The sequence below is a fragment of the Ambystoma mexicanum genome, chromosome 11, assembly GCF_040938575.1.
Source record: "Ambystoma mexicanum isolate Mex_15411 chromosome 11, UKY_AmexF1_1, whole genome shotgun sequence".
Lineage (NCBI taxonomy): Eukaryota > Metazoa > Chordata > Amphibia > Caudata > Ambystomatidae > Ambystoma > Ambystoma mexicanum.
This window is the reverse complement of record NC_090934.1, coordinates 1,203,189,971-1,203,217,165: the sequence shown is the minus strand read 5'-3', so window position 1 is coordinate 1,203,217,165 and position 27,195 is coordinate 1,203,189,971. Positions and strand designations below refer to the sequence as shown.

Genomic DNA, 27,195 nt, shown 5'->3' with positions numbered 1-27,195 from the left:
AAAATTGTTTTCCATGTGCCAATGGGTAACTGAAAGCGCAAGCCACACAGGGGTGACAACAAAGCATGACGCATTGCTTCAGTACCAAAGCACTTTAGTCCTGTGTACCTATTTGGAAGATGTAACAAGCGCTGACAATTACAGCAGTTTTGGCTTTTGTGTAGGCATGGGAAAGGCATGTGCCAGGCACTGCTGTGTGATTTTAACTGGCCATCAATGGTAGTAGCTGCAAAATGCTGCAAGTCCCTGGGCATAAAATAGCATTGCCTGGCAAATGCTGAATACTTATTCACAAGCCACAACTGTTGGCTATGCCAGTGCTTGTTTTTAACAGGACTTCAGTAAAGGACATGAATAGTTCTTATAAATCGAGTGGTTGAAGGCAAACCTGATTAAGACATTTTTGTTACACCAGTAGCGTGTTTACAGATCCAACTGAGTCAGCACTACGACTGCTTTGAAAAAACACTGGTAGGCAATTCAAGTGCACCGTTTGATGGTAAGGCTTGATAGATTTAGCTCAAAGAGATCCTAGGATCCTAGTGCTTTGGGTGGGGAGGGCCAGGAAGTGAGTGGCCACAGGGATTAGTATGGCCATTGGCGGCTAAAGAACCAAACCACACCTACAAGCTTTGTGTCCCTCCTCATATGCCATTTCTCTTTAGCTCAGCGCCTTATGTTTTTTCTCTCCAGAGGATCCTGAACAGGCAGTGATAGAGTGCACACCTGGCTCCTGCATATTCATCAGGGGCCTGCCCGCACAGCCAATCCCCTCACAATGTGCAGGTGAACCAGGAAAGCTGCACGAGGATAATTTAGACTTTCATGTATTTAAACTGTAAAACGTCAGCTGATGTTATTGTTCTGATAAGAGAGACAGGAATGGATATATAGAGCTGTAGAAGCAATTTAAATTGTCTAATGGTAACTCTGCTGCTTCCCCACTGGTAGAGTAAGGTGGGCTATTCCAGGGCAAACACATAACTGAAGGCAGACTACACAAACCTGGGAGCTTGAACACTGGGCACAGAAAGGGGGTTACTATGCAGAGAGAAGAAGCAGGGTTCTCACTTACTCAGGTCTTTCTGGCGAGACTTCACGGTAAACTCTGGAATGCCGTCACGGCCATGGCGGGTCATCCTGTTGTCAAGGAGGTACTTGGGGCCAGGGCTACACGAGGGGCCCAGCACTGAAACAGAAAAAGAGGCAGCTCCTAAATTGCTTCCAAATTAGCAGGGCGGGTACGTTTATTTCTCATATTTAATGTATTTCAACATTATCTGTATGGCGCTTTCATCAACTCACTAGAGAGATGCACTCCTGATTTTGCAGAATGACTAACCCATATACAAATAATGTCCACTTGCATTCATTCTATGTACCTTTTTGTCATACATGTTCAATCTGGATTTAGTCGAAATGCCGATTGGAGTTTGCCCTAATGTGGTTATACCCACGAGCCAAACTCCGGATTCAAACTTTTTTGGCTTGGGCCTCCCCCTGAGCAAAATGTAGGCAGGCCGGTCCACCCCAAAAATGCCTTAATGGACAGTATGTACAAATGGATATGAACCAGTCCCTGGGCTCCCCCACCTGCTCCCATCACAGTCGCCTGGCTCCCTCATCCCACTCCTACCCAGTCCCTGGGCTCTCCCCACCCCACCACAGTCCCTGGGCTACCCCCACACCTTCCCCAACACAGTCCGAGGTCCAGTGGTAGCTGATGAATTTTTAATTGGAGGGGCATAAATATTTAACACAAAAATGCCATAGCGACCGACCGCAGCGAGGGAGCCCACATTAATCAATTGGGCCTCGTGGGAGGATTTCCGCCTGTGATTTTTAAAAACATACTGCATTAAAATATTGCATTTAAGAGCATACTTTACAAAAAAAATAGTAAAAAGCCAAACAGTTTTCAATTGGCACTGGGGTTGGCCAAGGGGGAAAGCATGTTTTTTTTGACTGGACATCTATGATAGATATCCAGTAAAAAAAAAAAAAGACTATCCCTGTCCCCTGGCGCCTTAGAAGGAAAGCTCATTTTGGCAGGTGGGTAGGGGGATTGTGCAACAAAGGCATTTTTAAAATGCCTTTGTTGTACAACCATCCTTCCCCCCTTTACCCCCACGCACCAAAATCAGCTCAACAGACCAAAACAAACACACACGCTCATTCACACAGCAATAACTCCATCATTCATACGAGCACCCATCTCCATAAGACCCTCATACCACAAGCATACACGAATCCATACACATATTGAAATAAAAAATAAATGAATATAAACGTACCTTCTGCAGGGGCCTGCGCGTGGGTACTTAAATGCCCCGCTCCAGGTTGCTCTGTCCGTATGTACGAGGAGGCGCAGGAGCTCCCCCTCGCACATACAGACATGCAGTGCCCCAGCCAGCATTTCCGATGAGCTATGCAAGGCTGGCGAAGCAAAATGCCCCCAGCGTTGTATGGCTCAGTGAGCATGTGAGGCTGGGGAACTGAACTGTCAAAGGGAAACATGGTTTCCCTTTGACAGTTCAGCCTACCCAGGAGCACTCCGTCAGCTGGAAAAAGCAGCAGAGGGAGTATTCAGTGTTTCACTGGGCTGGCTCCTCCATAATGGGACTGGGGGCCACTGGGTGGGCGCCCCCTCGCCCATTACGGTTGAGCCGCTAGGCTCGGACTGGCCTATAGGTCGATGCCCGTACCAAAAATACAAAATTCTAGCATAGGCCAGTCAAAATGGGCCACTTTTTTGGCCAATGTGGCCCAGTTCGATGAGTTACTTCACTACGCAACTAGTAGTTTTGACTATTGTTGCTGAATAAATAATCTTTAAATATCACAATTTGCTTACATTTTAACAAAAAACACACACTTGGGTACTATTCAAACAGTCTGTGACTAAAGGAATGACTATCAATTTGCAACTGTAGGCCACTTTTTCATTTTTCATTGGTGCCTGACACAGTTTTATGGTCCAGTCCGACCATCTGAGCCACCCCTGCCTATTTCCTCCAATCGAGAAAACCCCCCTTTTTAATCTTTTTTTATTGATTTTTTTACATTCCATGCTGGGTTCTCACGTCCCCTCTGGGATTCGGCTGCGCCTCCCTAGGGGGGCGAGGGGGTGCGCCCCACAGTTTAACGTCCTCTACTTTAATGAGTGTTTGCACTATACTACTCCAGAGAGAGAGCGAGTGTGTGTACATGTGTATATATATATATATATATATATATATATGTGTATGTAAATTCAGTAAAAAAACGTTGTTAAAGGGACGTTATGGTTAAATTGCGCGACTAAAAACCTATGAAAATCAGTGAAAAAACTTTGTTAAAGGGACGTTATGGTTCCAAGTAAAACCGAAAAACCCTTGAAATTCGCCAGTTATGGTAAGCTAAGCAACCATAACTCGCGCCACCACCATGCACTGCTAAGCCTAACACCCAGGACATCAAAGATGACATCACAAATGTCATTGATGACATCACTGGTGACATCACATGTCTGACACCCCCTTTTTTCCTTTCCTGACATATCTAGGCCACATGATTTTCTTCAGTAACAGTCAGGAACTAAAAATTGTAAATGTACCATATTTGTAGACTTATCCTTCAAGTATGTTCTTACAATAATTCCCTTATGGTCCAGTCATATCATATGAAACATATACATAGGGGCAGACACAACCTTGAAAGACAGCAATCCTTTTTGTGCATTAAAATTATCAGTAGAGTTATCAGCACTTTCTGATAGTTTTGATGTTTTTTTATTACTGTACTTTCCCTGTATATGCTCATATTTTTATATGTTGTACTCACACTATTTTCCTTAGGGTCCAGACACATCATGTGATAAATATAGATAGGGTAAGTAACAGCTTTGAAACAGAGCAATCATTTATCTGCATAAAGGTAATCAGTTAGGTTATGAACACTTTCTGCTACTATTGCTGTTTATTTCTTACTTCAATTCCCTTGTATATATTCATATTTGTATGTGGTGTTGTCTCTTTGTGATTTCTCTATAATAATGCAATTATGTAGTAAGTGGGTTTTATTACCTACTTATCACAAGTTTCACTGTACGCAAAACTCTAATATGAAAAGTTATCATTTCATTATTTAACATGGCAAGCTTATGAATATTGCACCTCCATCATGTATGCTGCACACAATGCCTATGTTTCTACAGGAGTACCTTAGTATACTGGATTGAAGTTAATAATAGAATGCTATTTATATCATTGCATAGCTTAATGCAATGATTAGCACTTGATATTTATTCCAATCTTTGACACTTTTTTTAAACATTACACTAAGAATCCGTTGTGCAGACTTTCATGAAAGGTAAATGCACATGTGATGTCATCAGTGATGTCATCAATGACATTTGTGATGTCATCTTTGATGTCCTGGGTGTTAGGTTTAGCAGTGCACGGTGGTGGCGCGAGTTATGGTTGCTTAGCTTACCATAACTGCCGAATTTCAAGGGTTTTTCGGTTTTACTTGGAACCATAACGTCCCTTTAACAAAGTTTTTTCACTGAATTTCATAGGTTTTTAGTGGCGCAACTTAACCATAACGCCCCTTTAACAACGTTTTTTCACAAAATTTCATAGGTTTTTAATAGCGTAACTATCATAACGTCCCTTTAACAAAGTTTTTTCACTGAATTTCATTGGTTTCTATTAGTGCAATTTTACCATAACGTCCCTTTAACAAAGATTTTTAATTGATTTTCATAGGTTTTTATTAGTGCAACTTAACCATAACGTCCCTTTAACAACGTTTTTTCATTGAATTTCATAGTTTTTTATTAGTGCAAAGTAACCATAACCTCCTTTTCAATGGAGGAAGACCACTAGCATCCTAGGTTCTCAAAGTGGGAACCCGGGAAGTTAAAAAAAAGATTTTTCTTCCCAAACCGGAACACCTGCGGCGTCCCGGTGTAGGAAGGAAAATCTTTTACCAAGATGGACACCATGGAAAGGGAAGGCGGGGTGTATAAAGAGAACACAACAGGGCATGGGTAGGGGGGACCACGAGGGAGACACGGGGCATGAGAGGGGGGGTGGGGGGTAACAGGAGAGAGACACGGGGCATGAGCGGGGGGTGGGGGTAACAGGAGGGAGACACGGGGCATGAGCGGGGGGGTGGGGGGCAACAGCAGGGAGACATGGGGCATGAGTGGGGGTGGGGGGCAACAGCAGGGAGACACGGGGCATGAGCGGGGGGTGGGGGGCAACAGCAGGGAGACATGGGGCATGAGCAGGGGGTGGGGGCAACAGCAAGGAGACACGGGGCATGAGCGGGGGGTAACAGGAGAGAGACACGGGGCATGAGCGGGGGTGGGGGCAACAGCAGGGAGACACGGGGCATGAGCGGGGGTGGGGGGAACACGAGGGAGACACGGGCATGAGCGGGGGTGGGGGGCAACAGCAGGGAGACAAGGGGCATGAGCGGCGGGTGGGGGGTAACAGAAGAGAGACACTGGGCATGAGCGGGGGGTGGGCGCAAAAGGAGGGAGACACGGGGCATGACCGGGGGGTGGGGGGCAACAGCAGGGAGACATGGGGCATGACCTGGGGTTGAGGGGCAAGAGGAGAGAGACACGGGGCATGAGAGGGGGTGGGGGGTAACATGAGAGAGACACGGGCATGAGCGGGGGTGGGGGGCAACATGAGAGAGACACGGGGCATGAGCGGGGGGTGGGGGCCAACAGCAGGGAGACATGGGGCATGAGCAGGGGGTGGGGGAACACGAGGGAGACAAAGGGCATGAGAGGGGGTAGGGGGTGACAGGAGAGAGACACGGGGCATGAGCAGGGGGTTAGGGGCAACAGCAGGGAGACACGGGGCATGACCGGGGGGTGGGGGCAACAGAAGGGAGACACGGGCATGACTGAGGGGTGGGGGGAAACAGGAGAGAGACACGGGGCATGAGAGGGGGTGGGGGGTAACAGGAGAGAGACACGGGGCATGAGTAGAGGGTGGGGGGCAACAGCAGGGAGACACGGGGCATGACCGGGGGTTGGTGGGCAACAGCAGGGAGACACGGGGCATGAGCGGGGGTGGGGGGAACATGAGGGAGACACGGGGCATGAGCGGGGGGATGGGGGGCAACAGCAGTGAGACACGAGGCATGACCGGGGGTGGGGGGCAACAGCAGGGAGAAACAGGGCATGAGCAGAGGGTGGGGGGCAACAGCAGGGAGACACGGGGCATGAGCGGGGGTGGGGAGATTACGAGGGAGACACGGGGCATGAGCGGGGGGTGGGGGGCAACAGCAGGGAGACACGGGGCATGACTGGGGGTGGGGGGCAACAGCAGGGAGACACGGGGCATGAGCGGGGGCTGGGGGGAACACAAGGGAGACACGGGGCATGAGAGGGGGGTGAGGGGTAACAGGAGAGAGACACGGGGCATGAGCGAGGGGTGGGGGGAACAAGAGGGAGATATGGGGCATGAGCGGGGGGTGGGGGGCAATAGCAGGGAGACATGGGGCAGGAGCGGGGGGTGGGGGCAATAGCAGGGAGACACAGGGCATGAGCGGAGGGTGGGGGGCAACAGCAGGGAGACACGGGGCATGAGCGGGGGTGGGGGGAACACGAGGGAGACACGGGGCATGAGCGGGGGATGGGGGGCAACAGCAGGGAGACACGGGGCATGACCAGGGGTGGGGGACAACAGCAGGGAGACGGAAACACGGGGCATGAGAGGGGGGTGAGGGGTAACAGGAGAGAGACATGGGGCATGAGTGGAGAGTGGGGGCAACAGCAGGGAGACAGGGGGCATGACCGGGGGTGGGTGGCAACAGAAGGGAGACACGGGGCATGAGCAGAGGGTGGGGGGCAACAGCTGGGAGACACGGGGCATGAGTAGAGGGTGGGGGCAACAGCAGGGAGACACGGGGCATGAGCGGGCGGTGGGGGGAACACGAGGGAGACATGGGGCATGAGCGGGGGTGGGGGGCAACAGCAGGGAGACACGGGGCATGACCGGGGGGTGGGAGAAAACAGCAGGGAGACACGGTTAGCAGGGGTGGGGGAACACGAGGGAGACACGGGGCATGAGAGGGGGGTGGGGGTAACAGGAGAGAGACACGGGGCATGAGCATGGGTTTGGGGCAACAGCAGGGAGACACGGGGCATGACCGGGGGTGGGGGGCAACAGGAGAGAGACACGCGGCATGAGAGGGGGGTGGGGGGTAACAGGAGAGAGACACGGGGCATGAGAGGGGGTGGGGGATAACAGGAGAGAGACACGGGGCATGAGCGGGGGGTGGGGGGCAACAGCAGGGAGACACGGGGCATGACCGGGGGTTGGTGGGCAACAGGAGAGAGACACGGGGCATGAGAGGGGGGTGGGGTTGTAACAGGAGAGAGACACAGGGCATGAGCGGGGGTGGGGGGCAACAGCAGGGAGACACAGGGCATGACCGGGGGGTTGGGGGTAACAGGAGAGAGACACGGGGCATGAGCGGGGGTGGGGGGGAACAGCAGGGAGACACAGGGCATGACCGGGGGCTGGGGGGCAACAGGAGAGAGACACGGGGCATGAGAGGGGGGAGTAGGATAACAGGAGAGAGACACAGGACATGAGAGGGGTGTGGGGGGCAACAGCAGGAAGACACCGGGCATGTGCTGGGGGTGGGGGGAAAACGAGGGAGACACGGGGCATGAGAGCGGGTGGGGGTAACAGGAGAGAGACACGGGGCATGACCAGGGGGTAGGGGGCAACAGCAGGGAGACACGGGGCATGAGCGGGGGTGGAGGGCAACAGCAGGGAGACACGGGGCATGAGCGGGGGGTGGGGGGAACACGAGGGAGACACGGGGCATGAGCAGGGGATGGGGGCAACAGCAGTGAGACACGAGGCATGACCGGGGGGTGGGGGGCTACAGCAGGGAGAAACAGGGCATGAGCGGGGGTGGGGGGAACACAAGGGAGACACAGGGCATGAGAGGTGGGTGGGGGGTAACAGGAGAGAGACACGGGCATGAGTGGGGGTGGGGGGCAACAGCAGGGAGACACGGGGCATGACAGGGGGGTGGGGGCAACAGCAGGGAGACACAGGGCACGAGCAGAGGGTGGGGGGCCAACAGCAGGGAGACACGGGGCATGAGCGGGGGTGGGGAGATTTTGAGGGAGACACGGGGCATGAGCGGGGGGTGGGGGGCAACAGCAGGGAGACACGGGGCATGACTGGGGGTGAGGGGCAACAGCAGGGAGACACGGGGCATGAGCGGGGGCTGGGGGGAACACAAGGGAGACACGGGGCATGAGAGGGGGGTGAGGGGTAACAGGAGAGAGACACGGGGCATGAGCGGGGGGGAACACGAGGCAGATATGGGGCATGAGCGGGGGGTGGGGGGCAACAGCAGGGAGACATGGGGCATGAGCGGGGGGTGGGGGGCAATAGCAGGGAGACACAGGGCATGAGCGGAGGGTGGGGGGCAACAGCAGGGAGACACGGGGCATGAGCGGGGGTGGGGGGAACACGAGGGAGACACGGGGCATGAGCGGGGGGTGGGGGGCAATAGCAGGGAGACACAGGGCATGAGCGGAGGGTGGGGGGCAACAGCAGGGAGACACGGGGCATGACCAGGGGTGGGGGGCAACAGCAGGGAGACGGAAACACGGGGCATGAGAGGGGGTTGAGGGGTAACAGGAGAGAGACATGGGGCATGAGCGGGGAGTGGGGCAACAGCAGGGAGACAGGGGGCATGACCGGGGGTGGGGGGCAACAGAAGGGAGACACGGGGCATGAGCAGAGGGTGGGGGGCAACAGCTGGGAGACACGGGGCATGAGTGGAGGGTGGGGGCAACAGCAGGGAGACACGGGGCATGAGCGGGCGGTGGGGGGAACACGAGGGAGACATGGGGCATGAACGGGGGTGGGGGGCAACAGCAGGGAGACACGGGGCATGACCGGGGGTGGGAGAAAACAGCAGGGAGACACGGTTAGCGGGGGTGGGGGAACACGAGGGAGACACGGGGCATGAGAGGGGGGTGGGGGTAACAGGAGAGAGACACGGGGCATGAGCGGGGGTTTGGGGCAACAGCAGGGAGACACGGGGCATGACCGGGGGTGGGGGGCAACAGGAGAGAGACACGCGGCATGAGAGGGGGGTGGGGGGTAACAGGAGAGAGACACGGTGCATGAGAAGAGGGGGGTGGGGGATAACAGGAGAGAGACACGGGGCATGAGCGGGGGTGGGGGGCAACAGCAGGGAGACACGGGGCACGACCAGGGGGTGGGGGGCAACAGGAGAGAGACACAGGGCATGAGAGGGGGTGGGGGTAACAGGAGATAGACACGGGGCATGAGCGGGCGGTGGGGGGCAACAGGAGAGAGACACGGGGCATGAGCAGGGGGTGGGGGACAACAGCAGGGAGACACGGGGCATGAGTGGGGGGTGGGGGGAACAAGAGGGAGACACAGGGCATGAGCGGGGGATGGGGGAACACGAGGGAGACACGGGGCATGAGTGGGGGTGGGGGGCAACAAGAGGGAGACACGGGGCATGAGCGGGGGTGGGGGTATCAAGAGAGAGACACGAGGCATGAGCGGGGGTGGGGGGCAACAGGAGGGAGACACAGGGAATGAGCGGGGTTGGGGGAACACTAGGGAGACATGGGGCATGAGCGGGGGTGGGCGCAACAGCAGGGAGACACAGGCATGTGCGGGGGTGGGGGAAACACGAGGGAGACACGGGGCATGAGCGGGGGGTGGGGGGTTACAGGAGAGAGACACGGGGCATGAGCGGGGGGTGGGGGGCAACAGCAGGGAGACATGGGGCATGAGCGGGGTGTGGGGGGCAATAGCAGGGAGACACAGGGCATGAGCGGAGGGTGGGGGGCAACAGCAGGGAGACACGGGGCATGACCGGGGGTGGGGGGCAACAGGAGAGAGACACGCGGCATGAGAGGGGGGTGGGGGGTAACAGGAGAGAGACACGGGGCATGAGAGGGGGTGGGGGATAACAGGAGAGAGACACGGGGCATGAGCGGGGGGTGGGGGGCAACAGCAGGGAGACACGGGGCATGACCGGGGGTTGGTGGGCAACAGGAGAGAGACACGGGGCATGAGAGGGGGGTGGGGTTGTAACAGGAGAGAGACACAGGGCATGAGCGGGGGTGGGGGGCAACAGCAGGGAGACACAGGGCATGACCGGGGGGTTGGGGGTAACAGGAGAGAGACACGGGGCATGAGCGGGGGTGGGGGGGAACAGCAGGGAGACACAGGGCATGACCGGGGGCTGGGGGGCAACAGGAGAGAGACACGGGGCATGAGAGGGGGGAGTAGGATAACAGGAGAGAGACACAGGACATGAGAGGGGTGTGGGGGGCAACAGCAGGAAGACACCGGGCATGTGCTGGGGGTGGGGGGAAAACGAGGGAGACACGGGGCATGAGAGCGGGTGGGGGTAACAGGAGAGAGACACGGGGCATGACCAGGGGGTAGGGGGCAACAGCAGGGAGACACGGGGCATGAGCGGGGGTGGAGGGCAACAGCAGGGAGACACGGGGCATGAGCGGGGGGTGGGGGGAACACGAGGGAGACACGGGGCATGAGCAGGGGATGGGGGCAACAGCAGTGAGACACGAGGCATGACCGGGGGGTGGGGGGCTACAGCAGGGAGAAACAGGGCATGAGCGGGGGTGGGGGGAACACAAGGGAGACACAGGGCATGAGAGGTGGGTGGGGGGTAACAGGAGAGAGACACGGGCATGAGTGGGGGTGGGGGGCAACAGCAGGGAGACACGGGGCATGACAGGGGGGTGGGGGCAACAGCAGGGAGACACAGGGCACGAGCAGAGGGTGGGGGGCCAACAGCAGGGAGACACGGGGCATGAGCGGGGGTGGGGAGATTTTGAGGGAGACACGGGGCATGAGCGGGGGGTGGGGGGCAACAGCAGGGAGACATGGGGCATGACTGGGGGTGAGGGGCAACAGCAGGGAGACACGGGGCATGAGCGGGGGCTGGGGGGAACACAAGGGAGACACGGGGCATGAGAGGGGGGTGAGGGGTAACAGGAGAGAGACACGGGGCATGAGCGGGGGGGGGAACACGAGGCAGATATGGGGCATGAGCGGGGGGTGGGGGGCAACAGCAGGGAGACATGGGGCATGAGCGGGGGGTGGGGGGCAATAGCAGGGAGACACAGGGCATGAGCGGAGGGTGGGGGGCAACAGCAGGGAGACACGGGGCATGAGCGGGGGTGGGGGGAACACGAGGGAGACACGGGGCATGAGCGGGGGGTGGGGGGCAATAGCAGGGAGACACAGGGCATGAGCGGAGGGTGGGGGGCAACAGCAGGGAGACACGGGGCATGACCAGGGGTGGGGGGCAACAGCAGGGAGACGGAAACACGGGGCATGAGAGGGGGTTGAGGGGTAACAGGAGAGAGACATGGGGCATGAGCGGGGAGTGGGGCAACAGCAGGGAGACAGGGGGCATGACCGGGGGTGGGGGGCAACAGAAGGGAGACACGGGGCATGAGCAGAGGGTGGGGGGCAACAGCTGGGAGACACGGGGCATGAGTGGAGGGTGGGGGCAACAGCAGGGAGACACGGGGCATGAGCGGGCGGTGGGGGGAACACGAGGGAGACATGGGGCATGAACGGGGGTGGGGGGCAACAGCAGGGAGACACGGGGCATGACCGGGGGTGGGAGAAAACAGCAGGGAGACACGGTTAGCGGGGGTGGGGGAACACGAGGGAGACACGGGGCATGAGAGGGGGGTGGGGGTAACAGGAGAGAGACACGGGGCATGAGCGGGGGTTTGGGGCAACAGCAGGGAGACACGGGGCATGACCGGGGGTGGGGGGCAACAGGAGAGAGACACGCGGCATGAGAGGGGGGTGGGGGGTAACAGGAGAGAGACACGGTGCATGAGAAGAGGGGGGTGGGGGATAACAGGAGAGAGACACGGGGCATGAGCGGGGGTGGGGGGCAACAGCAGGGAGACACGGGGCACGACCAGGGGGTGGGGGGCAACAGGAGAGAGACACAGGGCATGAGAGGGGGTGGGGGTAACAGGAGATAGACACGGGGCATGAGCGGGCGGTGGGGGGCAACAGGAGAGAGACACGGGGCATGAGCAGGGGGTGGGGGACAACAGCAGGGAGACACGGGGCATGAGTGGGGGGTGGGGGGAACAAGAGGGAGACACAGGGCATGAGCGGGGGATGGGGGAACACGAGGGAGACACGGGGCATGAGTGGGGGTGGGGGGCAACAAGAGGGAGACACGGGGCATGAGCGGGGGTGGGGGTATCAAGAGAGAGACACGAGGCATGAGCGGGGGTGGGGGGCAACAGGAGGGAGACACAGGGAATGAGCGGGGTTGGGGGAACACTAGGGAGACATGGGGCATGAGCGGGGGTGGGCGCAACAGCAGGGAGACACAGGCATGTGCGGGGGTGGGGGAAACACGAGGGAGACACGGGGCATGAGCGGGGGGTGGGGGGTTACAGGAGAGAGACACGGGGCATGAGCGGGGGGTGGGGGGCAACAGCAGGGAGACATGGGGCATGAGCGGGGTGTGGGGGGCAATAGCAGGGAGACACAGGGCATGAGCGGAGGGTGGGGGTCAACAGCAGGGAGACACAGGGCATGAGCGGGGGTGGGGGGAACACGAGGGAGACACGGGGCATGAGCGGGGGGTGGCGGGCAACAGCAGGGAGACACGGGGCATGACCAGGGGTGGGGGGCAACAGCAGGGAGACGGAAACACGGGGCATGAGAGGGGGGTGAGGGGTAACAGGAGAGAGACATGGGGCATGAGCAGGGAGTGGGGGCAACAGCAGGGAGACAGGGGGCATGACCAGGGGTGGGGGGCAACAGAAGGGAGACACGGGGCATGAGCAGAGGGTGGGGGGCAACAGCTGGGAGACACGGGGCATGAGTGGAGGGTGGGGGCAACAGCAGGGAGACACGGGGCATGAGCGGGCGGTGGGGGGAACACGAGGGAGACATGGGGCATGAGCGGGGGTGGGGGGCAACAGCAGGGAGACACGGGGCATGACCGGGGAGTGGGCTAAAACAGCAGGGAGACACGGTTAGCGGGGGTGGGGAAACACGAGGGAGACACGGGGCATGAGAGGGGGGTGGGGGTAACAGAAGAGAGACACGGGGCATGAGCGGGGGTTTGGGGCAACAGCAGGGAGACACGGGGCATGACCGGGGGTGGGGGGCAACAGGAGAGAGACACGCGGCATGAGATGGGGGTGGGGGGTAACACGAGAGAGACACGGGGCATGAGAGGGGGGTGGGGGATAACAGGAGAGAGACACGGGGCATGAGCGGGGGGTGCGGCGCAACAGCAGGGAGACACGGGGCACGACCAGGGGGTGGGGGGCAACAGGAGAGAGACACAGGGCATGAGAGCGGGTGGGGGTAACAGGAGATAGACACGGGGCATGAGCAGGCGGTGGGGGGCAACAGGAGAGAGACACGGGGCATGAGCAGGGGGTGGGGGACAACAGCAGGGAGACACGGGGCATGAGTGGGGGGTGGGGGGAACAAGAGGGAGACACAGGGCATGAGTGGGGGGTGGGGGGAACACGAGGGAGACACGGGGCATGAGTGGGGGTGGGGGGCAACAAGAGGGAGACACGGAGCATGAGCGGGGGGTGGGGGTATCAGGAGAGAGACACGAGGCATGAGCGGGGGGTGAGGGCAACTGCAGGGAGACACAGGCATGTGCGGGGGTGGGGGGAACAAGAGGGAGACACGGGGCATTAGCGGGGGGTGGGGGGTTACAGGAGAGAGACACGGGGCATGAGCGGGGGGTGGGGGCAACAGGAGGGAGACACAGGGCATGAGCAGGGGGTGGGGGGGCAACAGAAGGGAGACACGGGGCATGAGCAGGGGGTGGGGGGAACACGAGGGAGACACGGGGCATGAGAGGGGGGTGGGGGTAACAGGAGAGAGACACGGGGCATGAGCAGGGGGTGGGGGGCAACAGTAGGGAGACACGGGGCATGACCAGGGGGTGGAGGGCAACAGCAGGGAGACACGGGGCATGACCGGGGGGTGGGGGGCAACAGGAGAGAGACACGGGGCATGAGTGGGGGGTGGGGGGAACAAGAGGGAGACACAGGGCATGAGCGGGGGGTGGGGGAACACGAGGGAGACACGGGGCATGGGTGGGGGGCAACAAGAGGGAGACACGGGGCATGAGCGGGGGGTGGGGGTATCAGGAGAGAGACACGAGGCATGAGCGGGGGTGGGGGACAACAGGAGGGAGACACAGGGAATGAGCGGGGTTGGGGGAACACTAGGGAGACATGGGGCATGAGCAGGGGGTGGGGGGTTACAGGAGAGAGACACGGGGCATGAGCAGGGGGTGGGGGGCAACACGAGGGAGACACAGGGCATGAGCGGGGGGTGGGGGGGCAACAGAAGGGAGACACGGGGCATGAGCGGGGGTGGGGGGAACACGAGGGAGACACGGGGCATGAGAGGGGGGTGGGGGTAACAGGAGAGAGACACGGGGCATGAGCAGGGGGTGGGGGGCAACAGCAGGGAGACACGGGGCATGACCAGGGTGGGTGGGGGTCAACAGGAGAGAGACACAGGGCATGAGCGGGGGGTGGGGGGAAACAGCAGTGAGACGCGGGGCATGAGCGGGGGTGGTGAGAACACGAAGGAGACACGGGGCATGAGCAGAGGGGTGGGGGGAACATGAGGGAGACATGGGGCATGAGGGGCAACAAGAGGGAGACACGGGCATGAGCGGGGGTGGGGTAACAGGAGAGAGACACAGGGCATGAGCGGGGGCTGGGGGGCAACAGGAGAGAGACACGGGGCATGAGCGGGTGGTGGGGGGAACACGAGGGAGACACAGGGCATAAGCGGGGTGTGGGGGGCAACAAGAGGGAGACACGGGGCATGAGCGGGGGTGGGGGGGTAACAGGAGAGAGAGACACGGGGCATGAGCAGGGGGTGGGGGGTTACAGGAGAGAGATGCGGGGGTGGGGGGCAACAGGAGGGAGACACGGGGCATGAGCGGGGGGTGGGGGGAACAGGAGGGAGACACGGGGCATGAGCAGGGGTGGGGGGAACAGGGGAGACGGTGCATGAGCGGGCGGTGGGGGGACACGAGGGAGACACGGGGCATGAGCGGGGTGTGGGGGGAACAGGAGGGAGACACGGGGCATGAACAGGGGGTGGAGGGAACAGGGGAGACATGGGGCATGAGCGGGGGGTGGGGGGAAACAAGAGAGAGACACAGGCATGAGCGGGGGGTGGGAGGGTACAGGAGGGAGACACGGGTAATGAGCGGGGTTGGTGGGGAAACAAAAGAGAGACAGGGTAATGGGCAGGGGGTGGGGGGAACACGAGGGAGACACGGGCATGAGCTGGGGCTGGGGGGTACAGGAGGGAGACACGGGTAATGAGCAGGGGGTGGGGGGATACAGGAGGGAGACAAGGGTAATGAGCGGGGGTGGGGGATCGGGATATCCGCTCCTCGGTCCTCCGATGGCGTATCTCCTGCAAGTCTGCAGCAGCCTGGGACATTCAGGAAGTGTAATCCACATGAGCTACACACAGCCCCATTGGAGGCCCCGCTGTCCTCTGATCTTATCGCATTGGTTTGCTTGTTATGTTGTGATAATCACTTGTGAAGTCTGAAGTCACCAGAGAGCTTGCCACAGATGCCAATATACGAACAATAAACTAAGATGGCAGGCATCTCTGAAAATAAGACGCACTGCACACTTTACTACAGCCAATGGGAGAGCACGTCAGATCCGCGGACATCACGCAAGTCGCTTGCCCAATCCCCGTCCTGTCCACGGAGCAAACAGAGAAGTGTGTCCGCAAAGCGGACACAGATATCTCTAATTTTTTTCACTTACATTTTTGTCTTTTTTTTTAAAAACTACTGGACGGATTTATACCAAATTAAAAAAAGCATGCTTTCGGAACCAAGCTGCCGCTCCTGCTGCAAATTTGGTGTAAATTCGTCCAGCGGTTTTGGCTGTAGGCATGAGCAAAGTTTTTTCCCATTATGACTATGGGAAAAAAAAAAGTTTTGGGACCCCCCCTATAACTTTGCCCCCCCTGGACCAAACCTCACCAAACTTTGCCCATATACTTTTTTTGCAAAGTTTGGTGAGGATTCGTCCAGGGGGAGCGAAGTTATAAGCCGCCCAAAAAGTGCTCTTCCTATGGAAACATCAACTTAACCATAACTACATGGCCACTATCGTGGCCATGTAATGCTGCTTCACAGGCGCACAACTCATTGAGCTGACTGCTGAAGCCCCCCCTCCAAGTTAGCTGAGGGGCAGGGCTTCTGTGCCCTTTAACAGTTCAAAGCATCAGGAACATTCTTCTGTGTGCATTTATTTTCTTCCGAGGCAAATTTACTATCTGCTCGGCTCGGATGATTAAGCACTGCCCATTTCCCAGAGTCACAGCCACTCTGAGACACACAGGCTGCGTCCCTGATGAACTTGACAACACATTTCTTTTGTCATCAGCAGCATAGCCTTTCTTATGCAAGATGGTGAATTTCCAACTTAAATACCATCAGCCACCTTGCAAATCTGTGACAGTTAAAGGGAGCCACACAATAAAGCACCGTTTGAAAATGTGTTCATACCCATAACATCTAATAGCTTGATATGCTAAAAAGTGAAGTTTTCATTGATGTCCTTAGTTGAATGTTCTTAAACCATAAATAACAACAGGCTGGAGGTTTGCGATGAATCTCCAAACCTAAGCGAGTTCTTTACACAACTTTTTTTTTATTGTGTGTATGAAAGCACTTAAAATAAAGTGGGTAAATAGATATTTTGCCTTTTGCATCTTAAAGTTTTCCTTTCAGGATGTGAAAAATAATGGTTCACTGATATTATTTTGGCCCAACATGCTGCTGCTATACATATTTACATGTTGTCATGATGCTCTACTATGCAGTTTGTGTATTTCGCAAGTAAACTATATAGGACAGTAGTATTGTAGGTCTTTACACCCAAAACTTAAATATTTGTTCCAAGTGAAGTGTCAAAGAAGGTGGCCGTGCCCAAATTGAGAATGGGTTAAAATCCCTGCTTTGCTTTTTAGCGTAAGAGTGTGATCCTGGGCAAATAATGTAATCTCACCCTGACTTCACCTGCAAACATTGGAGTGCTTATACGTGATTATGTGTACACCCTTACCATAGGATAGTTGTAATAAGTGTAGGTACAAATTGATGTACCCTGGTGCTCCTCTGCTAGTGGCTCCAATACTGCCACGTAGAATTGCATTATTGCGGCACTGGCCCTCCTTCGGTCTCCTAACACTTGATTTGACAGGCACACATAGTCTCACTAGGCAGTCACTGCACCAAAGAGTCTAGTATAGCAGACTAACTGTGGTATAACCAACATTACATTTTCTATCCTGTTGCACCCAGCCACTGACGTTGCTTGGGCCATCCAGAGTACTGCCCCACACTCTGCAATGTCCCGTTATGCTGTGATATTGAGTGTTTCATTGCACACCATCTGCCATGTTCACACTTTTTAGGACCTTCAGGATCTGCAAGAAGTGGGTGTCAGACTTAAAGAAGAGAGTTAACTGATTGTAACATTGAAGCTGCACTAGAATAGTCTCATTACAATGAGTAAAGTAGTTAGATGCCCCTACACAAGTAAGTTTGCCACTCCCCGCACCGTCTCTGAAGTTAGCACCTCTCCCAACATTTGAAGGGTTAGACTTGCCTACATTTTAGCCTGGTTACTTACACCCCTGGATGTGCGCACTTGCATTTTGTTAGGCACAAGCCTTTCCCCGAAACTGGCATTGTCAAAGTTTAGCTGTGTTTGTTCAGAAAAATGTTCTTGAACTAACGCAGTAAAACTTTAAAGCTGCTACTTTCAAGAAAGACTTCCATCGCCTCTCTGCATATTGCACTTTAAAATATACTATTTGATAGTTGGTCCCCACACTAGACCAACGGGGTGAGGGGGGTAGAACAGTGGGAGCCCCTCCCATCACCACTTAGCCCCCCACCGGAAATGTAACTTATGTTGCGGCCCTGCTGCTTCTCTACCAAAGGCAGCCCCTGCGCATTGACCCCCTCCAAATTCCGGCAAGTAATCTCGCCTCCAGAGCCAGTGTGCTGTCCCCTTTTCTAAGCCTATCTGATGCCACCCCAGCCTCTGTGATGTCATTTCTTCGAAAGTCTGTGTGCTTTTTTCCCAAGTCAGTGTGCTGTATGATCGGTCCCCACTGTGCACCAATTACCTTCCTGAGACTGTGCTGTGCACTGTTCCTCGCCCTGATCATGCTCTCAGTTCCCTTTCCTGAGTCAGTCGACTGTCCCCCTCTTCGCGGCAGTGTGCTGCCCCCTCGCTGAGCCTCTGATCTGTCTCCCTCCCTGAAACTGTTCTACGTCCTCAACATGTGTGCTGTTCTCCGTCCTGAGGCAGTGTGCTGTCCCCCTCCCTGAGGCTGTGATCCCTCTTCCTCCATGAGACTGTTCCCCGTCCTGAGCCTGCGCGCTGTTTCTCGTCCTGAGCCTGCGCGCTGTGCCCTGTCCTGAGTCTGCACGTTGTTTCCTTTCCTGAGCCTGCCCGCTGTTCTCTTTCCTGAATCAGTGAACTGCCCCCCTCCGTGAGGCAGTGTGCTGTCCCCCTTCCTGAGCCTGTGATCTGTCTTCCTCCCTGAGAATGTTCCCGGTCCTGAGTCTGCGCGCTGTTTCTCGTCCTGAGCCTGCACGCTGTTCCCCGTCCTGAGTCTGCATGCTGTTTCCTGTCCTGAGCCTGCGCGCTGTTCTCTTTCCTGAGTCAGTGACCTGAGCTGTGCCCCTTCCTGAGCCTGTGTTCTGTCTTCCTTCCTGAGAATGTTCCACGTACTGAGTCTGCGCGCTGTTACTCGTCCTGAGCCTTCACGCTGTTCCCCGTCCTGAGTCTGCATGCTGTTTCCTGTCCTGAGCCTGCTGCTGTTATCTTTCCTGAGTCAGTGAACTGCCCCCTCAGTGTGCTGTGCCCTTCCTGAGCCTGTGTTCTGTCTTCCTTCCTGAGAATGTTCCCCGTCCTGAGTTTGAACGCTGTTTCTCGTTCTGAGCCTTTTTGCCCCCCCCCCCCCCCCGCCATCTTGACTCTGTGCATCAGCGAGATTCACAGCGTATGTTCTTCTGGTGCATTTTCCCATTGCAAATTTGCAATGCATTACTTTTCGTCACCAAAAGCCCGATGTTGTTACCACTTAGAAACTGAAACATGTGAAATCTGTTATTAATAATGAAGCATAAGTGGCATGAGCCAAGCGAACAGGGGGAAAATATGATTTCAGAAGCAGATGGAATTTCTTTTTAGAGCAATTACATTTGAGGGAAAAGCAATGGCAGTGAAAGGGAACGGCAAAGAAGAGAAGTGAGTCAAAAAGGAAAGGAGGAAATGGGAAGAAGTGACACAGAGTAGTGTGATGTGCAACCAGCGAACAAAGAAGGGCAGAGCGAGAAAAATGTACGTTAAGATTTAAAATTAGAAATCACAACACGGCAATCTATGCAGCCGGAATATTAAGGCCAAGAATGGGAAGTGGATTTTAAATAGGACCTTGGTGGCAGAAATGAGAATGGGCCTCTTTACGACCCTTGCGGAAATGGAAAAATGATGGCGGAAATGCAATACCGCCATCGAACACCGCTCGTTGCGATCATGACCCGTCACCGTAAAGTACGATGCCATTAGCGACACCGCAGTGAACGGCAACGCTAACTGCACCAAGTACGCGCACGCGCGCCTTGCAAAACCGGAATCACCGCCATGGCGCAACGGTACGCGAATTCTGACCCTAGCGGACATGTACTGAACGCCATCAAGCACGTCGTAAAGTACCATTCCGCCATGGCGAGAAATACGGCATCGTGAACCAACCGTAAATGGCCCACTGAGTGCCTGTACTCCACTCCCTGGCCACATTGCACAACTCCTGGCAGGCGCAATGTACTCACACTATGCAACCAGTGAAATCTACAATTCACCCATGCATGCCAACGTAGAAAAGCATGCAGGGGCTCAAAGCGCCCCGTGAGTGGGCATCCATGTACGGCATGTCACCATAGCCGTACTGACGCAGCACAGGCATGTGAAGGTACAATACATCAAAATGAAAATCAAGAACACATGACACAAAACAACAGTAGTCCCCCATCGCTTGCCACCAGCGCAAGGCAACATCCAAAACAGCATCCTGAGGGGGATTGCACCAGCCCTGTACTCTTGCCAGTAAACAAACCAACCATCAGCAGAAGCATGTACCACACAAGTTGGCAGAGTGACTGAGCAGCCAGGCTCATCCCAAGAGGGGCCGATGGGAGCTGCAGGGCACAGATGGCATCAATACAGAAGCTATTCCAATGGACATGACCCCAGTCCCCCTCCAACAAACGCACGCAAACACAGTCACCTGTGACCAGCCACATTCTGAACATCCCATCATTCCACCAATCGACCTGGCTGACAGGCACCAGTCGGCCAAAAGCCAATCCCCCGCCCCTGAACAGCACATCATGTAAACAGTCACAATGGCAGCCCCTATCCGTGACCATACTGTGCTACGTAGGCAAACGCGGCCAGTACTGTACCACACAACTCAACTCAGAAGGCGGAACACAATGCAGATCATCTCGCAATACATACCGCCACAAAGCGAAAATCGCCACATCACCTGCAAAGAACAACGCAACACGACAAATATCGGAATACAATTTAAATGCACATCCAAATGACAAAGGCCCCACAGCAATTTGCAAAATAACACCAAAACAACCATCATCACCGAGGGCTGCATCTGCAATAATTGACCAGCTTCCACTTGTGTGACGCCCTGTACCATCATGGCACACAGGGCCTACATCAACGTTCCAAAAGGCAACATGGAAGCGGCAAGAACCGCAGGTCCGTCCCATGAGGCAGGCACTAGTCGAGCTGAAAGGCCGAAATGTTGCACCTAGCCACCAGTACAGCGTAAGGGCATGTGGCCCATTGGCGATCGTCCCATAAGATCGAAATGGTGCTCCACTGATTCACCCGAAGCTGCAGGAGTCGAGAGTAAAAACCATCTGGAGGAGTGGCGTAGAGATGGCATCTGCAATAGGGCAGGAGATACCTGTCACCCAAAAGAAACACAAATTAACCGATTGCATTACGGGACTCATGATGCATTACAATCTTCATTCAACACACCAAATCCACACCCATATGCATGCTAGCCCACTCCAAAGGAATATACACACCCCTAAATCAGTATCGAATCATAACAAAATCAATCGAGCTAAATACACCATTGGCAACGTCGGTTACTGTGCATGCGTCCGTCAAGATAGAACCCATGACATGGGATTAGTAACGTGCCTAGACACAAGTGTATGAAGGCGCGTCGAGACAGGGAGGATCCGACAAGGGCAGATAGACGTATGTCCCACTATGGCAGCCTTGCATCACATAGCGCAGGGGAAGGGGAGTGATTCAAAAAACCCATGTACATGGCAGACCCTAAACGGAATCATCAGTCCATGCATCCATTCATCATTCCCTCATCCCGCAATGAAAACGCATGAATATTCACTCACATTATATGTGAAACTTCCATCGCGTCTGTGCGTAATGCAGTCCGCAAAAACCACTGTGCCCCTGGCCGGATCTGTAGTGTTGTGAAGCAAGATGGATTTGGGAACGTCCTGCCTTATCGTCCACTACGCTATTGCGCATCCCATTCAATTCATATCATTCATTGCCTGCTCGTTATGGGCCATGTCCCAAGGACATTCTACAATAGAACGTTACATTTCCAGCCAGACCTGTGGGCGTATCCTCGCCGCTACTTCAAAACCAAAAATGCTGGCCTTCGAATTCCTCACTTGCAACATTACGTCGAAAAGGCTTCTGTGAACGCTTGCATTCACAATTACATCAATGTAGTGCGGCTGTGTGTCATGATGCTAACTGGCTGCAATCACAAATGGGACGCCACGCCCGTCGGTGAAGTACGTTACTGTGCTGCATGAGGGTCGGCCATCGATCGAGCCCTACATACCACTGACTCTTCACAGGTATGTAAGCGGCTGCAATCATAGCATGTGTAACAATGGGAGCATACCATGAAAATCAGTCAAAGTACATCACACTGCCATCGGGATTTGATACATGATTCCAATCCCAAGATGCCATGCGGCCAAATGCAGCCTTACGTGCGGGACGTGCTCGGCCAGAAGGGATAGCATCTGCCACAGAATCATTCAATCAGCACAGGTGGAGGCCATACAGGCCGACAGCACATATATAGCAGACCCAAACCCCTCCCACAACCACTCCCACTCCAAAATGCTACCGGCAGGACTAGCGATGTTGGGCCTGGGGGACCAGATAGCACTGCAAGTGCTACAACTACAAGAAGACGACGAACAACAACAGGTACAACAACCGGGCGCACAGGGGAGACGGAGGAGAAGGAGGAGGAGGAGGGCAAGGCAGGGTCAGCAAGGCCCACAAGCACTGCCACTACCACCACGCAGGCGGCCCGCAATCCCACGCCTCCGAGCCGATCCGTTCAACCTCACTGCTGAGCAGATCCACACCCTCTACCGTTTGGACCGGGACACCATAATCGCCATTGTGGACATGACACATGCTGACCTCGTGAGCATGATAGATAGCCCAACCGCCATCCCACCCCTACTGAAGGTGGTGTCTGCACTCCACTTCCTGGCCACAGGCACCTACCAGCACACAGTGGGACAGTTGCATGGCATTTCACAGCCACTGTTCTCACGGACACTCTTCCAAGTGCACGATGCCCTCCTGAAGCACGCCGACGACCACATCACACTACCACGCACGTACCAGGAGATTACCAACGCAAAAGTGGGATTCCATGCACTTGGCGGCATCCCGGGTTGCATTGGTGCCATCGACTGCACCCATGTTGAATTGGTTGTCCCACATGCCATGGAGGTCCAGTACCGCAACCGGAAACAATTTCATTCAATCAATGTGCAAATGGTGTGTGACTCCAACAAGATATTTACGCATTGTTGTGCCAGATTTCCAGGATCTACCCATGATTCTATGGTCCTGAGGAACACAAGAATACCACGCTACATGGAGCGACACGCAGGGCACAGATCCTGGCTACTCGGTGAGTCTCATTCCATGCATGACATCGTGGCCCATTTGATGCGTCAATGACCTTGCAGGAGGGGGGGGGGGCTACTTAGCACTATCATTCCACTGACACCCTTTATTCGTCTCATACAGGTGATGCCGGGTATCCACTGAAGAGATGGCTCCTTACACCAATCCGGAACCCACAGAACGAGCATGAGGAGGACTACAACCATGCCCACTCACGTACCCGTGTGGTCATTGAACAGGCATTCGGCCTACTGAAGGCTCGTTTCCGCAGCCTCAGCAGGTCTGGCGGGGCACTCATGTACAGCCATGAGAAGGTTTCTAAGATGGTCATGGCATGTGTCATGCTGCACAACATGTGCATACGTAGGAATGTGCCCATGCCCCCTGACGCTGTACTGCATGCACCTGAAGATGATGATGATGATGAGGGTGGGGATGTGGAGGCACCTCAAGGAGTCCATGAGGCACAGGATGCACGTGCAATCCGACAGAGCATCATAGATGCATGCTTCTAGCAACCACGCATGGTGCCTATTACACGGAAAGGGGACCTGTGGCACTGTGTGTGTGTAGTACAGGCACATTGTGGACTGTACGCCTATGAAGGCCTCGTACGCAAATATCAATGTCCACACATGTCATTGGATGATTATGAGATGCTGTATTGTTAATGTGATTTGATTTATACACCCTATGGACCCGCCACCCAGTGAAGCCCAACACACCCCCTCCACCCTACTACCTCCCCCCCCAACACCAGTGTCCAAATATGCATGCTGTCCGTGGTTGGACGCTATTGCAAGCCCCCTCTACGGGTATCAGGGGCACCCCTGCCCGTGGAGCGCAGGTTCCTGCCAGATCTGCGTTGGGGGCTGCCCTGGACGGAACTTGCCACGGATGATGTCTCTGCCTGCTCGCGTCCATGCATGTCTCTGAGGGTTTGTGAGAGCTCCGAGAGCACACGGCGCACAGCAGCAAGTTCAGCACAAACGTCTTTGGACGTCGCATGCAGTTCCCCCCTCAGGCTCTCGGTGCTTTTCTCCATTTGTGCTCTCAGGCTCTCGGTGCTTCTCTCCATTTCTCCCCTGAGGCTCTCACTACTTTTCTCTATTTGTGCCCTGAGTGTCTCGGTGGATGTTTCCATGGCTGCCCTGGAACCCCCGCATTCATTTGCATGGTCCTTGAGTAGCGTGGACACTTCCTGCTGTTGCTCGATCAGCAGGTCGAGGGACTGTTGCCTCTGCTGGGCCATGGACATTTGCGGTGGTGTGACAGGGGGGCTGCTCAACACATGTTGCCTTGGCACAGGACTTGTGGGGGTTGGCCAGTCGTCGTCTTCAGGGTGCCCCTGCGTGGTTTCGTCATGGTGTAGGGGATGGGACATGCAGGGGGATTGGGAAAGGTCATGGATGGTACCTACGTCGCCAGCACTGTTTTCCGTGTCGGAGCATGCTGGCATGACAGCTGTGTCACCTATGGTGCTGCTACCACCAGAGGCAGTGCCATCAGATACGTTCTTTGGGGGGACCTGTGGTGCTGGGGTTGTGGACTTGCTGGCTGCTGGGGTGCCTGTTGCAGTCCCCTCCAGTGTGCTGCCACTTGATTCCTGCTGCTGCCGTGTCTTGATCCTTGCACCTGAGGTGGAGGCTCTTGGGACGTTGGTCCTGGCCCTCTTTGCAGGCGTGCTGGTAGGGGTGTCCTGCAGCTCGTCGTTGGTATCGGACCCTGTGGTGGAGTAAAGAGGGGCGAGCGTTAGTTATGGGTCTGTCGGATTTGGAATGGCAACGTATCAAATGCATTGGGGTGGTACATGAGGCTGATTTGGGACTGGGCCTTGGAGGTGGTCTCATTTTCGTGTGGATTGAGGATGCATTCATTTGGCTGCCTGCAGTTAGGGGGTGCATGCTGCACATGTAGGGGTTGTTTATGGCATCTTGAATGATTTGTTTATTCATTCTGACTTTTAGAGGGCGCTGTCAGGGCAAAGTATGTATTGCACTATGGGGTCACATGGTACTGCACATGTTCGTGGTTTGTGGATTTCGCATTGTTTCTCTTGGCCAACCTACCTGATTCTCCGGATGTCGGCACTCCTTTCTCCATCCCTCCGACTCCCTCTATGCTCTCCATTCCTATGGTGGAGGCGCAGATATCCTCCCAGGGGGTCAACTTGATGGGCGACTCTGAACCCCCCCCGGTAGCTGTGGCGATGTTCCTGTTCGCAGAAAGTATGCTGCGTACGCGGATCCGCAGGTCGTCCCACCGCTTGCGACATTGCTGTGGCGTGCGGGGTGTTGTCCCCACCGCACTTACGCGCTGTGCCACCAGGGCCCATATGGCCTTCTTGTTGGCAAGGGCCGTCCTGGTCATTTGACTGGAGAAGACGACGGCGGCATTTTCCTGGAGGGTCTCGGTGAGCACGGTCAGTTCCTCTCGGGAGAAGTGTACCTGCCGCTTGCGGTCACACGCTTTCTTGGCTACCTTTCCCATATTTATTTTTTTAACTGGGGTTGCTAACGGGTTGGGATGTGTGTCAGGGTCGGATTTTTAATGGTTGTGTTGGGATTCGGTTTTTATAGTTGTGCGGCGTGCTGTTTCCCGTTCCGGCCACATGCTTTTACTTCCGTTTCCGTATATTTACGGTGGCCGTAATTTGCGGTGCCCGCTCGTTACGGTGACCGCTCATTACGGTGACCGCTAAGATGGGTGGCGGTATTGCACCTGGTGCAGCGTACGGCGGCGGTAAGGGCCGTTTTGGGGTCATTTCCGCCATCGCAGCCTTTCGGATTCCGCCATGGCGTAATGCTCGTGCCCGATGGGTCGTGATTAGCCGCACTTTGCTCCTTCGTGCAATGGCGGAAACGCTATTTACGCTGTTGCGGTCCGGTCAGTCACTTTCCGCCAGGGTCGTAATGAGGCCCAATGTATTAACATCTGAGATCCAGAAATGCCATTCATCAAGAAAGAATGCCTCTCACTGGAGTGACTAATGTACTCCTAATCCATAGTCGCCTTTCCTCCATAATTGAGTGGGGTGCTCATCCCGGAAGATGGGACCAGTTGTTTTCTACACAGCAATAGGGCCTATTTTTGCAAAGCAAAGTCTGTGCAGATTGCAACAACTGCTGCGCCAAACTCTGCCTGCTTTTCCTTTTCCATCTTACCAGGCATGGACAGTTAATTTGACAAGGTGTCATGAAGCCAAGTGGACTCCGAAGAGGACACAACTCCAAGGGTTTGGTTTCAAGAGTTTTATTAGGGTCTACATATAATTGAAGGGATCCTATTGATTCCAAACTATCCTCCTTGGAGATCTGAACCTTGGCCTCCAGCCCCGAACGATCTTCTCGCCTTAACCTTGGACAACACTGTCTCCAACCTGGGATTTACACACAGAATCACAACACCTACGCACTCCAAAGGCAGAACCCTGGACTGGGTGTCAGACCTTAACTGCTCTGTCTCCATTAGCCAAAATGAACCCGTAGCTTGGTCAGATCATCACCTCATCTTGTTCTCCATCCCTGGACCCTCTCCCATCAAAGACAAATTGGCAACCCCCTCGCTTTCTAGAAATTGTTGCAACATCACCATAGACAGCCTCCAGCCCCTCATTAGCGACATCCTTAATGAGACTAAATTCAACAAGCTCGACCCTGTATAACAATACTCTTAAATCGGCTCTAGACCTCACAGCCCCTCTGAAACTTAGGAAAGCCAAACCCTTGGTCCACCTCAACAAGTGGTTCACCCCGAACTAAAAAGCCTCAGAAACACTAAAAGATCAGCTGAATCTACTTGGCGCAAATCACCTTCCAGCAACAACAAAACTGCATTTACGTGTCATGATCACTGGCCCAAACACACAAACCCTGCACCTCCAGGTGACAGAGGCAAGGAGAAATGCCATACTTAATTGTCCCTTTGGGACAATGAAGCACAGGGGACCCAACTGGACTCAGTCCTGGCACCTTTGGCGCCAGGTTCATGAACAAATATGAGCAGAAACATTAATTTGGTGTAAAGTACTTTATTACATTCACAGG

The 27,195-nt window shown here is 55.4% G+C and overlaps 1 protein-coding gene across 1 annotated transcript in view; it reads right to left on the bottom strand.

The window, feature by feature from the left end:
* CIMAP1C (ciliary microtubule associated protein 1C) overlaps window positions 1-27,195 on the bottom strand; it is a 249,980-nt gene that overhangs the window by 123,874 nt on the left and 98,911 nt on the right. Inside the window, exon 3 of the mRNA XM_069625278.1 lies at window positions 1,076-1,189. Coding sequence (XP_069481379.1) covers window positions 1,076-1,189 — 114 coding nt within the window. The remainder of the gene's footprint in view (window positions 1-1,075; window positions 1,190-27,195) is intronic.